Below are 14,916 nucleotides of genomic sequence, written 5' to 3' on the forward strand. Positions count from 1 at the left end.
ATATTTGTTCTGCAGCAGACTTTGGCCTACACAGACGTAGCAGTATCACTCTTCTTTCTTTGCGTAAAAGATGTGCATTACCTAACTTTAAAAAGAAAAAGTTTCATTAGATATTGGATGTTTGAGTTGAAATTCAGTTTCTTAATTATTGGCAGTTTTAAAGATCATTTCTTAATAAGTTCCGTGGCATCTTCAGGTCATACAATTCATTTGTCTATTCTTGCATCACTAGATGCTTTTTTTTTTAATTTAATTTTTAGTTTTAGGTTTTTGACATCAGTATTTGGTGTCGTAGAAAATATTTTTGTGTGTGTGTCAAAGAAGCGATTGTTTGTGATGGCTAAAATATCTCCATTTCCTTTATTTGGAAATGGCCGCTAATATACAGCAGAGCCATATTTTAGCCACTGCACTAGTTAAGTATAGAGTTGAATTGGCTGATTTCTCTTGGAATATTTATCTTTGCTATTTAATAGCTGTCCGGTAACAGTGACAGAAGAGGGATACTGCCTGCTAGAGCAACATGAACACGTGACAAAACAAACTTCAGAACATAGTAAGAATGCCAAGCTAACTGGATAACAGACTCTTCGTATTAGCGATTTGCCGGCCTGAGAGACCGACAGCCCAAAACCCACCTCTGAGGATTCGGTGGCGTTACTACATAGCAGGTGGCCTACGCCAGCTCTCTCTCACAGACAGTTGAATGGATGCCACATCATTTATCACAGAAGAAGTAGGTGTTGGGTCCTTGGAAGGATGACAGAAGATGCTATAGATGCAGTTTTGCATCTATTATAACCGTTTTAAAGTCCTGCTATACAGTGAAGGAATTTAGTGCACTCAAATTCCCCACTATCTTAGCTCAATAATACGGATCAGTTTTTTGTTTTGTTTTGTTTTGTTTTCTCCTAAGTTTCTTCATATTGGCAATCAGCAGAGTTAAATATACAAGAATCATTCTGTCCTTTTTCGTGTTGACATCGGTGATAGTATCCACCTTGGTAAGTTCACTTCACTCCAGTATAAAGTCCTATATAGATTCCTTTGGGGATGTGTAGCATATGATTCACAGTTTGCAATACAAATACCCTGATACATCACTTATTTACTATTAGTATTTGATTATTATACCATTTTGCAAAGTCTTAAAACCACGTTTTAATTAGTGTTGCTTGGAGCAGTTCAGAATATTTTTTTTTTCCTTGAAAGCAGAAGCTCTAATGGGTATAATTTATGCTCTCTTTGCATGCAGCATCTCAATGAGAAGGTTATTACACGGCACATCCCCGTTCAGGTGTTTGTAGTAGAGGTATTCTTCGGCCTGCATACTGATGGCCCGGATTTCTGGTAGTCGCAGGAGAAGCTGCCCAAACTTGTCTGTTTGCTGTGGGTAATTACACATTGTGTAGTCCAGCAGAGCAGCATTCACTTGTTCCTGAACACCTTCCACAAGCTGGAAGTTCTCAAGATTTTTGACATCTGAATGACAATAAAAAAAAAGTAACAATAATTCAGTTGCATTTTAATTCCTGTTTACGAAGGCAGTGTTTCACTAAATGGATGTATTTTTTTTCCTCCTGACAAAAGCATACTCTACAAGCTGCTGAATATTCAGTGAACCCTTTTGCCGGCTTTCCTGGGAAAATCATCACAAAAGAGCTTTAGCGGAGTGTCTTGTTGAAATTCTGCATATACCTCAAATCAATTAGACACCAATGGAGTCTGAGCAAGGTCAGCTCTTTTCATAGCTTACAAAAAGAAAGGTTGAGGATTCCTAAAGTAGAAGACCATAATATATTGCTAGCAAATGAGTCCCAAGAGGAAGCCCTATCTTTAACCTAGTATGTTACACAATTCATATAATTCTGTATTAATTTTTCTGACCCAAGGTGAAATCTGTGTCCAGGGTATGATGTAGTTAATTCTAATAAAAAGTGACAGGGTTCTTGTTTCTGTTTGACATTTTCTAAATGATTCTGAAAGCCTTTGACTTGTCTAGCCTATGTTAATGAACCATCTGGTACACTCCAGTGACTGCCAAAATAATCTTCCCTACTAGAAACTCTCTAAAATATATATTTCACTGACTAATGATCTTTGTAAAATGAAATCATTGTCCTTTGGGTGGAATACCAGATAAGAATGGTGCCCTTTAACCTGAATATGGTTTCTGAAATTCAACACCAACTTTTTTTTTTTTTTTTTTTTGTGTATTGGACAACAGGGGCATTTAAAGGTTCAGTTTGTTCACTCTGCTTCTGTTTGATTATCTTCCGTTCCTATACAGCAAGTTCGAGCTCTGGAAATGCTGGTCAGAGATAAATGCCAGTATATTAACTCCTCATTATCTGCTCTGATGGCATGGTCTTTCGACCTGTCTGGAGAATGCAGATGGGTCGAAAGTTATTCTAAAGCTTGCAAATTAGAGTGCTGCTATAATGCAGAAATAGTGAAGTGATCAAAGTGTTCTTGCTGGGAGAACTTGTTTTGGTTGGTGTTTGATAATGTATAGCATCAGTAGGGTTCTGTAATACAGTTTTTTTAATGCTAAAGTGTGGTGATACTGAGCGTAACTATGCTGCTGATTCAAGTAAAGACAAATCTGCTATTCTATGGATGTTCTTGGATCACAGGAGATGGGGAATTTGGCGGAATTTGGCAGATTTTGGTTCATTGTCAATGCCAGCCTTTGATTGGAGGGGAAATGAGTGTTTTCCTTTGCAAAACAGGAACACACATTGGTCCCACAATCCATCAGCGGCCTGGGAGGCTCTGTAAGTTTGGTCTCACTGCACCTTTTCCTAGAAGTACTTTAAATAGAGCAAATGTTGGTTCCTGCACATAACTGTGTGCTGGAATGTGAGAGAAATGGTTGGAGGAGGAAAGTATTTTCTTCAAGCCAAGAGGATAGGAAGGATGCCAAGGATCCCAATGGCAGCCCAGGGTAGCGCGCGCAGCCTCCAGGGTCTGAGTCACAGGCTTTGAGCAGGAGCCTCTCTGGAGCGTGTTGGCTGCCGGCCGCACTTCAGGTTTGCTCTTGCACAAGCTGGGGTGAGTGTTCCCTGCTGCGGTTGTTCCTGCCTGTCTCTTTCCTCTCCCTGTTTCACTGTGGAAATGAAGCAAGTGCCTCCTGGATTTGTGCTGTTTGTTTGGGAACCCGCGACACAACCTCCATCCGAATTTTGCTAGCCGGCTCAAGAAACTCGCTAGCAATGCTTAAATGATGACGGCTGTCCAACAAGAATCGTCTGAACTTTGCATTATCCAGAGTGAGGAGAAGTGGAAACTTCAAAGCGGCTATGCCTGGTCCCTCAGCTATTCAAACTCATTTACCCAAAGTCTTTTTGCCAATGTCTCTGGAGATCTTTGGATAATCATGTTTTCAGCTATAACACTGGACATTTTCTCACACGAAATATAGCTGTCTATTATTTTACATACCTACATAAAACTCCCAAGGTATTTTTTAGCGAGTGTAACCTGGTTTAAAAATTGGGTGTTCTAAGCGTATTTTTATAAAGTTAAGAAAGGAACAGTATTGCCTATAAAAATTATTTTAAATAGGTTGCTTACTTTCAGATGCAAAATGCAACCATGAACGAATTGTTAGAACATAAGAAATTCCCACAGAAAACAGGGACTGTGCTGGAGATTAAACTGTGTTAACAGCAAGATAAAATGCATAGTGACTTCAGAATCAGTATTTCAAACTTTCTTCCCCTGTTAAAAATAACTTTAAACATCAGGAAGTTTTTAGAAACTCTTAGCTGATTCAATCCCCTTTAAATTCAAAGGGCATCTCTCTGTTGCTCTCTGTCTGTTTTGAATGACACTGTGGATTAAATTGTGCCGTCTTCTTGGAAAAGCAGGTTCATTCTCATTTTTGCTCTCTGTCTAAATGTTACTGCATGTAATATATATTTATTGGCAGCATCACAAAATCAATTTTTACAAAGATCAAGAAGAAACAATATCTGAGAATTGCGATTTTTCTGTGTTTTCCTGCAAAAGGGGTGAATTCAACACATGTTTTATAGAGATGCCTTCTGTCTTCAGCTGTATTGATATCATATTCCAAATCAAAAGGGGGCATAGTATATTATCTATATTACCCTCATATGCAGGATGAGTGGCTTCTGGCAGTAGGTGTACCTGTGCGTTGTACAGGTGTTCCTATACGCTCGTCAGCTACGTGGCCTGGCTGAGTTGCATAGAATTTGCAGAACTGTGGGGGAAGAAGGTCTGTGGCTTTTGTTTTTCATTTTTTTCCCCTCATCTCAGCGGACAGTTCTTTAAATACTCCTATGTGGCAACATAAGCACTGAAGTCAGATGTAAAAACGAGTCCAGTTAACACTAACAGTAAACAAAAAGTAGTTCTGGGGCTTCTATACCACATCCAGCCTGAGGAAATACTTTTAATGTATTTCCTCTACACAAATTCTTGATACTTGTGGTGAGGCTCAGTGCTTGTAAACAAGATTTTACGAGTTAACCAGTGAAAATACGTAGAATTTTCTTGACTCTTTCTATACTGAATCAGATACTCATAGTCCAAATGATTACAGTTTAGGGCATGACTACACAACTCATGTAGATGTCTCCAGAACTCAGGTCATAATAGTGGGGATATAGAGGCAACCTGATGACCAGTTATGTATTTTGGAGTGAGTCTTCATGAAGTAACCAAGATTTTTGGATATGACTTTTGACAAGTGCTCTCATCTCATGTACATTAACAGTAAATGCTGCGGTAAAGCAAATGAGACAAACTGAAGAGAGAGAGAAAAGTCAAAGGGTCTGTGTTGAGAGCACTGTGTAAAGCTCTACTGTCATGTCTCAAGCTCTTGTATGATATTTTGTATATTGTTAAAAAAGAGGTTTGCCAAATGCAGAGTTGCAATATATATTATTTAGTTATTTTTGAGAGAGAGTCACAAACTCTGGCTCTAATAAAGGTGAATAACAAAGGAAAACATATAAATATTAAGTTATTTCCAGTAGCTCCAAGTTCTGCAGGTAGAACAAGAAATGCTATAGAGTTTTTCACTTCTTGCACTTAGTATTTAGCTGATAGTGATACAAATGTTATTAAATAATAACTTTGGTTTGTAAGTAGCTGGTTTTCCTGTGCTCTGGGTTTGTTTTTGTTCTTGGCATTTATTAGATAACTCTGGCTAAAGGTACGTGATTTAGTTTTCCAAGTGTTTCCTTTTTGATAAAGGTCCTTTGAATGCTAATGAGTTAACTTGGTGCAACACCAAGCAACGCTGGCCTAAGTCTGCTGACGGCAGCGGCGTACAGTGAGCACGAAATCTGCTACTCGGGTACGGCACACCAGTCTTTTACGCTTTCATGGAATTCTTCATTCCTGTCTGCTTTTTAGGATTGGAATGTCTCTTATCAATCTTTACATCAGTTAGTAACAATTTAAAGTACACATGTTTAAGCTTAATGCAAGAAATCATTTTCCGAGGTTTAGACGCTTGTAAATTAAATGAGTAGGAATAGGGCCCCCCTCCCACCCACCCACACACCCTTTAAATCCTAGCAGCTAGAAAAAGTGTTTTGTGTTGCTACAGTAAGTATCAGTCTCTTATCTCTTCTACTTTATTCACTCAGGGACTAATTACCAACTTTTTACATGAAACAGCCTTACTGTGAGCTCACAGTGGGGCGCACATCTTTTTCTATCCTTATTGGAAAGTAAACCCTTAGGTCTTCTGGAATATATTATATGTTTTACAAGAAATAGCAATTGCTTTTCTGTCAAACAAAGAATTTTTGTTCTCTATAGCTTACTTTTGACGATTAAGACAAAACAGTATTATAGTGTGTCAGGATCTGCTCTGCAGTCACAGTAAAGATCTGCCTGTATTCCCAGAAATCCCCCCATTTTGATTATTTTCTATATCTGCTATAAAGCTGTGCATTGAGCTGAAGCTGCATACAACATTCAGCCCGAGGAGAACACTTTTGCATATTTTCCCAAAAAATGGGTCTGGTCTTTAGAGGGGGAAAATATTTAGGTTTCAGAGAGATTTTCTCCCTCTCATATTCCAAACATGAAATACTGAAGATTTGGTGGTCTACAAGTCTGTAGAGAGCTTCCCTTGGTCTGGGAATTTTGAAAAGAAAAATGAAAGAGAATGAGAGATTTAAATTTGAAAAATAGTAACTCCTTAGGAGAAGCGTAAATATTGCCCAGTTACATTTTACTGCTCGTGTCTTTTATCAGATACTCTTCCCACATGAAGCGATGAAGAGGCGCGTGCACAGGCAGCTCCACTGCCTCTCTGTATTTTGCACCATTGCAAGTCCTGGTGCTGTGAAGACGAAATAAGGTTGTGTTTCGGCTTCTCCATGGGGAGAAATTTCTCGCTTTCACAAGGCTGGAAATGGTCTTACAGGTATTCCAGGCAATAGGACCCAAAACTTAGCAGCTCTTTGGAACGACTTTCAAATGCGTAAGTAAAATCTGTTGTCTTTCAACATCTAGTGATGGTATTTTGGCCAGGACGGCCTTCAGGCTCACCCTCTGGCAGGTTTGTCTGTTCTTTCTAGCCAGCCTTCTTGGCCTAATAAGCAGCGTCGCCTCTGCTCAGAAACACGCTCTTTTGCCAGGGAAAGATACAACGTGACTCCTCAGCCCAAAGTCGGGGTTCCCATCAGGCGCTTTGGTGGGAGGCCAATTCCCACTTGACCTCGAAGATCAAATATGTTAATTCTGATGAAGGTTTTTTCCCCCAGTTCAAAGAAGGGGGATTACCCAGGATGGAGGTGACGTTACCAAATCTTCCTCTATTGAAACACAGCTTTTTCCTAATTTTTCTTGCCCGCCTTCTGCTAGCCCTGCAAATCCTGTGGGTTACAGGACTTAAAACACAGGTAGATTTTTGACATGTGATAAAAAATTTTTTGAGGGCAAGAGTAGTAATGGTTGATAAAGTGCCAATCTCTGAAAATTACCCACAATTCTCCTCCATTGAAACTAATGGCAACAACAGCGGTTCCATATAGCACATCTGTCACGAAGGCAGATGTATGCCATTCTATAGCTAAGCCTTCTTGACAGACAAAATGCTATAATGAAGGAAGATTTATGGTAAAGATAAACTCCTTACTGCAAAATTCCTCTCAATGTTATTACAGCAGGGTTGTGCTGAATATTATTTACTTAGAAGTCATGGGAAACAACTTTTGATAGATGTGTTTGTTAATCAGTGGTAAGGCACTCTAGTGCTTTCCAAACCTTGAAATACCTTTACATTATAAGAAGAGAAACCACTTTTTTTTTCTTAAGACTCCTCAGCCCAAACTGAACGTGTAGAAAACTTTTCCTGTCTTTAGAAGCATTCTTTTTTGGCAGTGGTTAAGCTATTTATAACACTGCAACGATCGACCTCTGACTGTTTATTAGGGTCATAAAGTAATTTTCATTTTCAGTTGAACATAACATCAGATAATGGGCACATTGTTTTGAAAATCTTGATTAAAATCTTCTATAGCAATGTATTTCATTTGTGCCTAAGTATTGGGCAAAATGCTATATATTTTTAATGTGAGAATAAGATGCTTATGAGAGAACAAGCTGTAATTCTTAGTCTGAATCCTACTTCATCCCCTCAGCATTCAATCTTGACGGACCTTTGGTTTGTTTCAGAACAACTCACACTCAACTAAAACACATTTTGGTGTTGCTTTATAGTGGTAGACTTCTTTCTACTGTTATTTAAAATATTGAAGCATATTCTTCTATTCCAAAAAGACTGTAAAATGATAGATTCTTACTGACAATATCAGCTCCTGGTGTCTATTAAGAACCATGCTTATTGACTTGTGAAGAATTTTATAATTGCTTTTCTACTGTCTAGCTCTGCAATGGAAAGGGAGACATGGGGAAATAAGCTGGATTCCTCTCCTTGTGCGACTGTGAAATTCTGTTACTAAATTTCAGTTGTTTCTTTTCTTGCAGTCCCAGTAAAGACAAAGGGCAAAGCCTAATTTGATCTCTTGAATCTTTATGACTGGTGTAATTACTGAGTCATCACTCGGGAGTATAAAACAGCTTGACTTTCAACAGCTCAGGCTGAATTTACTGACTCGAAAGTTAAACAAACAAACAAAATTTCCACCCGCTTCTCGTCCTGGCACCCCACGAACCAACATCCTTATTACTTTCAAATGAGACATATGTGATATGGTGGTCATTGAAACACAATAAAACAAGATCCTGCCAGGCCTTTTTTGGAGGAAGAGCTACTCACAAGCCCTGGCCCAAAGTCCACAGCCAAGCTACACCCTGAAATACAAAGTCCAGTGTTTCTCACTGAGACTCAGGAGGGAAAAGCACGGCCAGGTACAGCCACCCAGCCAGGACCGTGGGCAGCCAGATGGGTAGCTAGTTGATGCAACTATGGTGCAGGCCAGAAGATGCTGGGGCAGACCACAGGCAAGTAGTCCCAAGCAGCGATTCGACTGCTGGGGCTTCATCGTAGCCATGCATAAACTCCAGTACCACCTCACTTTCTCTCACTTTCTAAAGCTTCCTCCATGCCTGGAGTTATGCCCCTACTGATGTCCTAGACTTGCTCCAGCTTTGGGTGAGCAATGCAACATGTTGCTTGTTTCTTGCTCATCTGGGACTGAGGGCAGCCTGCCTATTGCCTGAAAGCTTATTCTGTAGGTATTTTAATCCATGCTTAGTGTTCACTGATAGGATTAGGTTCTGCATAAGAGAGTAGCTGCTGCTTTCTTTGAAGATGTGACAGAGGAACAGGAATTTGAACAGCACAGTTGCTCTGTTGTATCTTCAAGGAAGTTCCCCAAACAATTAGAGTCTTCCACCACATCAGTGAGTGGTCTTAACTATTGCTAGCTACAGGTTGTTCTCCATGAAGGTGTGCTTCAGTATTTGGGTTGAAGCTCTGCTGCTTCACCAAAAAAAATAACCCTAGGTGATTTAACCCCAAATTTATAGCCAGCCTTTGTAGGCTGGTGGTGAGGGAACCTGCCTGGGCTGCTGTGGGTTTCTGGTTCCTGTCTCCAGGTTTGTTTGTATATTTGAGCTTGCAACCACTTAAGGTAAATGACAGATCAATCCTAGAAAAAACGTCTCAAACTAAGTCTCTCTTTTCCAGGGAAAAATCGTGTAAGCACTATCCTGTGGAACCCTGGTCATATTTGTAGGCTGGCACGTGTTGATACGCTGGGGCAGAAGCGCTTCAGTGAAGGTCTTATAGATAAACTGAGAAAGAATGTGAGTCAAAACTAATTTTTCCTAACCCCTCACCTAGGATGTTAATTATCATGCAATCAGCAGGCTTTTATATATATATATATATATGTTTAAATGCAGACAAATCTACCACAATAGCACTAGTTTATATCACGCTTACAGTTACCAGAAAAAAAGTATCACATTTGATAAAAGCAGAAACTAGGCTTCTGATAAGAGTTAACAAAAATAGAATAAATAGTAAAGTTATTGAATCAAATGGATTTCCCAGTTAATTTCTGAAACATAATTTTAATCTTCAATAGTACATGAACAATACAGGATTGTTGGTGTTTTAAAGGAACTAGCTGTCAATGTCTACAATTTGCAGGGTGTGAATAGTTGAAGATGTCATAAATATTTATGAAGTTCCTGGGAATGGTGATGGGGACATCATATAAAATCCTTGAAGTTATGAACTGAGGCAGAAAGGGTGTTATATGCAACCCGCAATAATAGACAGTACAGTATAATGTAGAGAGGAGCAAGAAACAATCTATTATTTAGCTGAGAAGCAGCTGAATGTTTAGGAAAAAAGCAATGAAAATTTTAGAAAGATCTGCTTTTATCTAGAAAATATTTGCTCTGCTTTTGCTTAGACATTTGCAACTTTTCTGAATTATTTGATTTATTGCACTCGTGAGAAGCTTGCACATTATCTATCCTTTCCCTTTCTATCCCTCTTCTACTACTCAAGTACTGTTTAAAATAGGGATAATAGACCAGATTAATCTCAGAGGTATTTCTACTGCCGCCACTGGAACTACACCAAGGGGTGATACAGTCCTAAAAGAAGAAATATAAATATTTTCTGGAAAAATATCGAATATACATTTCTACTGAGGTTAAAACACAGAAGTGCAGCTGCCACTGAAACCCTTTTGAGTAGCAGGCTGTATCCTTTTATAAAGCCCATCTGTCTCTGCAGAGTATAAAAAATGCATGATCATAAAAAGCAGTACTCCTTAGGGGAAAAATCTCTCTGTACTAATCTTGTAGTCACTTTACAAAACAGTTTTTAATCCCAAATTTGCATTTGATTTTCAGTCAGGAACTTTTGTGGTTTTTGCAAAGTTTTCTTTTTCCATTAGAATAAGATATGAGGTACAGTTTGTTCAGGTGGCAAGTCCAGACTATGAATAAACCAACGTTATCATATGAAAGAGAATTAAACAGGCAGATCCAAGTGGGGATATATTAAGCCAAATTTAAGCTCCAGTAGTTGAATTTAGCCTGTACTAGATGTCTGGTTTGCCTCAGGATATATTCAGCTTTCCAGCTAATCGACTGAGGAAAACTGCCTCAGGTATGATAAAATTTACAAGAGAGCTCAGTCGAATAGCTCTTGTTATAAATACTAGCTTAAAGGCATTCTTCTGGTCTTTGGGATCAGGACTGTATTTGCATTTAATTATTATATTGCAAACTTTTTTGAACTTGGTTAAAAATATTAGACCAGCCAATTATATCATTATAGTGGTTTCCAGGTAAGAGTAGAACTTCATACCACTTTTTTATTACTTGGTGAATTTTGTTTGGCTTTATACCTTTGTTTAGATCATAAGTCCCACAGGCACAAAAAATATTACAATATGTTCTCTTTAAAAGAAGGAAATGTAGTTAAGCAAAAGTGTTTTAGTGATATGCTGATCTAAGAGGTACAAGACTCTACTATGACTTTCTGTCAACATAATTGACAAATAATTTAGAATTTTAAGTCTTTTGTACTGTTTTGAGACAAGGCTGAGTGTAAGACAACCAACCAATCATCTTTTTCAGACATATTGATTTCAAAAAACTATTTTTCCTCTTTTCTGAGACTTTTAAAGACATGATGTTACTAGTTTTATGTGCCAATAATTGCACTAACAGGTTTTTTTACTGAATTAAGTTGTATCAGTGGAAGATGATTCTAGTTTAGAAAGAACATGAAAAACGTATTCACCTCTGCCTGTATAAGATATGGGAAGTGGAAATCAGTAAAAGAACTATTTTCTTATATACTAGTGTTGAAATAATATAAATCAAAACTCATTCAATTAATTGCTCAATGCTGAAAGCACTGCAGTAGAAAGTAATATCAACTCTTTTTAGGCAAACATTTGAATTTTACTATTTTTATTTAGAATAGCTAGACTCTGGATATTTACAATTATTTAGTATGTAAACATAACTGCAAACAGCTCACAAGACCATTGACAGTACATTGCAACCGTTGTCATAAGATGCTGTTTCAATTCCCTATCAAGTCAGTGTTGACAAAAAACTTGCTGGCTTAGATGAAAAGTGCTGATGAGCACGGTCCCATCATATGCATGTGTCTATCAGTCATTAGATCATTACCATGCCTGACTGCGACAGCCCATGCCTTCGCTTAAATGCAACACATCACATACGGGTGCTCCTCTCTGAGTGACAGCAGAGCCGGTGGCCCTGAGACAGGGTCCTCACGCTGTCCCCTCTGTCCCCCTTGCCAGCCCAGGCCACCTTGCCTCCTGCTAGGTGGAAAAGAACTCCACTTCGTTCTCCCATGCTCTCAGTCTCGCTTTCATGGACAGTAAACACAACTAAGGTAAGTAATTTTCTGCTACAGTATTTCAAAGCATATGGTTTCTGACACAGCCTATTGATCTGAGTGGAAGCAGCAAATTTCATTTTTTACTGTGACATACGTCTGTGCTTAGTTGTGGAAGTGGTTTGGCAAACAGGAGTGACAGAAGCCCAAATGGGGATGTCTGCAACTATGCTGGTGCTCTGCAAATGTCAGTGCTGGCACGCAGCAAACACTGGAGGGATACCCAGATGTGTATCAGCCTTTGGACTGTTTTCCCAAAGACTTCAATGTGTCCTTCACTGCATTGCTTACACTCTAAAACATACAAATATGAGAGCTAAAGAAAAGTTCACCTGCAAGCCCCTCTGGCAATGTGGTTGCTCATCAGTTAAACAGGCAGGGTGGAGAAGTGTGGAATAGAAGAAATACTCTTATACCTATGTTTCAAATATGAGGCTGTCAGAAGAGAGTTTTATTTCTTGGCTATCTCTGATTTCTTGACAAGAAGCCCTGATCAGAAAGGACTGGAGGTTCTTGGATAAGGCAGCACTTTAGCACATTTTAATATTTCAACTGCTGAGTAAGGAACAGCAGAAATAAGTCAGGTAAACTCGACTTGCGCTCACTGCTCAGCTTGGACTCGAATGTTTGGTCAGATATGGATGAGATGTTTCCACGCACAACATAGTCACAGGTTTAACTTGGGGAGTACAAATTAAGGAGCTCCAGATCCCCATTAGTCTCTGGCTGGAGCTGCCCCTAGCACGGTGCCAAAAAATTCAAGTTCCCTGTACAAGGGCAGAAGTACTTTTTGCTCCCCTGATGCCACATGCCAGACGAAAGAAGCAAGTGCACCTCTGGCACTGCGCAGTGTCTGCTGTGATAGTCTGAAGAGGGACTCGGGAACATGAGGGAGCTCAGCCTCCTGCAAACCTGCCCTGGCCAGCCTCACCCCACCAGTGACATACATGCCCTCAGGGTCCCGGCGCCGCTCTGCCAAGTACCTCAATGCTTTCTTGAATTATACTGTGGATTTTGCCTTGATTGCTTAGGATCTGGAAGGATTTTTAATTCTAGATCCACCTCCACCTAAATCAACACTTAAGGTCAGTTCTAACTAGATCTCACTGCACTCCTCAAAGCAGGGCTGTTTCCCCACCTGCACGTATTTTTTTTACACACAGAACTGCGAAATGCCATTTGGAATGAAATTACTGTTCTGTTTTTCATTTTATGGTAAAAGTTATATGAGTTAGTAATATGAAAATTGTAAAAGCAATTTGGATTTCCTTAAAGGTTAATTTTCCTGAAAGTTATGTCCAGGCCAAGAAACAGTGCTTCCCTGTAACCTCGCGGCCACAGCAGGCAGTGGGATATGGATTTGGCGGGATACGAGTCATGTAAGTACACATGTGCGTCCTTGTGCTTTAGTTTCACGGAAACGCACAAGCTTTCGAATCTAAGGTATTCGGCATCAAACAGTGCATTTACAGCTGTAAATCACCATAGTCTCAAAATGCCAAAGTAACCACTAAGTCCTGGAGCAGAACTGCCCACCTGCCCTACAGGGACTCCTACCCAATTGCTGGAGAAATGGCCTGAAAGGCCAAATGCCCTGGACACATTCAAGGCGATACACTCACGTGTTTACTGTTGTTCTTGCCATTCTTTGTTTACATTCACTAATTGGAAGTTAATGTGTTCCCAGAGACAAATAAATATATTCAAACTAAAAAATTATACTATTTTTTTCCAAACCGTGCGCTGAAAAGCAACTCAGTCCTTTTCCTAGTGCACAGTCCGAGGAGCACTTTGGAGTCTGCAGTAACACTGTAGAACCTCTTTCACCTCTATTTCTATCTGTGTGTTTGACACAGATATTATTGGTCTGTTCACCTCAATCAAAGTCAGCTTACTTTGACTAGTAAGATACAGACTAGTTCAACAAAGATTAAGACAATTCTTATCACTTCTGTCCAACCAAACCTAATGAGCATACAGTTAAGTGCAGCCCAGCAATACTTTATTTATTTTGATATTAATTTCCTGTGTCAGCTTCAGGTTTAAAAAAAATACACAGATCCCAGCACAGAAAAGACAAATCAAGCCTGACACCTGGAAAAAAAAAATCACATACTGGAAAAACTTGACATAGAATCCAGTGGTGTCAAAAATCGTAGATATCTGATGTTTCAAATTCAGACATTCTTCATTTAGACCGAAATAACAGACATTTATAGCACACCTTACTGCTGGTGACTATTTAACAGCTAGGTGCTCTCACAGCATGGTACTCTTTATGTGCACAGTAATGAAAGTTCGCTATTGATTTTTCTGTAGCTGCTTGTAACTATTATAGTTGATACATCAATAGAAAAGGAAAGCACAATGTTTCACAGGAGGCAGAAAATCAGAGAATACATGATGCTGTGACAGTAAATCATGGTATAATCTCAAGAACTGATAGATGGTTACTGCTAACTTGAAACCCATGGCTTTCTCTCAAAAGACTAGCCTATAATCGCCCAATATGTTCTAACAGACTGACTGCCTGTAATAGTGGTAAAGGACACAACACAATGTTTCATCTTCAAAATAATGGTTTCCACGAGCCAGGTTGTTTTGTGGTGGAACTCGTTCTCTGTGTTACCGTGGAAGTAGAGAGAAAGAGTGCTTTAAATGCCATTTAGACTAATACTTAAAGATTGTAAGAAAAAGATATTCTTTCTTTTTTCTTTTTTTTTTTTTTTTTCCCCAGAAAAGAGCACAGAAGGTTTTGTTTAAAAAAAAAAAAAAGAAAGAGGAAGAGAAGTTGTCATTAATTTTTAACTTGCAAAAGTCTGCAGTTAGTTGAAAAGGAAACACAAAAGAGCTGATTATTCTTGAGATCAAAATATTGGAGCTGTTTTGTCAAGGAGGAAGGCAAATGCAGAGAAAATACATTTACCATGGCTGTTTCCAGTTCCACGGCATCCTGAAAGGGAGCCAAAGGCACGTAAGTAATTGAAAGCTCTTTTAAGTGTCTGCTTCTCTCTGCTGTGTATTTGAGGGGCACAAGGATCTCTGAATTTTAGAGTATGCCT

At 39.1% G+C, this 14,916-nt stretch overlaps 1 protein-coding gene across 2 annotated transcripts in view; it reads right to left on the reverse strand.

Annotated features, from left to right (window-relative positions):
• Window positions 1-751: 751 nt before the first annotated feature.
• Window positions 752-14,916, reverse strand: part of NR5A2 (nuclear receptor subfamily 5, group A, member 2) — a 96,702-nt gene continuing 82,537 nt past the window's right edge. For both annotated transcript variants that reach the window (XM_009884794.1, XM_009884795.1), the window contains one exon: window positions 752-1,482. In XM_009884794.1, the coding sequence (XP_009883096.1) occupies window positions 1,235-1,482 (248 nt within the window). In that variant the 3' untranslated portion in view covers window positions 752-1,234. The remainder of the gene's footprint in view (window positions 1,483-14,916) is intronic.

The sequence above is a fragment of the Charadrius vociferus genome, unplaced genomic scaffold, assembly GCF_000708025.1.
Source record: "Charadrius vociferus isolate BGI_N301 unplaced genomic scaffold, ASM70802v2 scaffold163, whole genome shotgun sequence".
Classification (NCBI taxonomy): Eukaryota; Metazoa; Chordata; class Aves; order Charadriiformes; family Charadriidae; genus Charadrius; species Charadrius vociferus.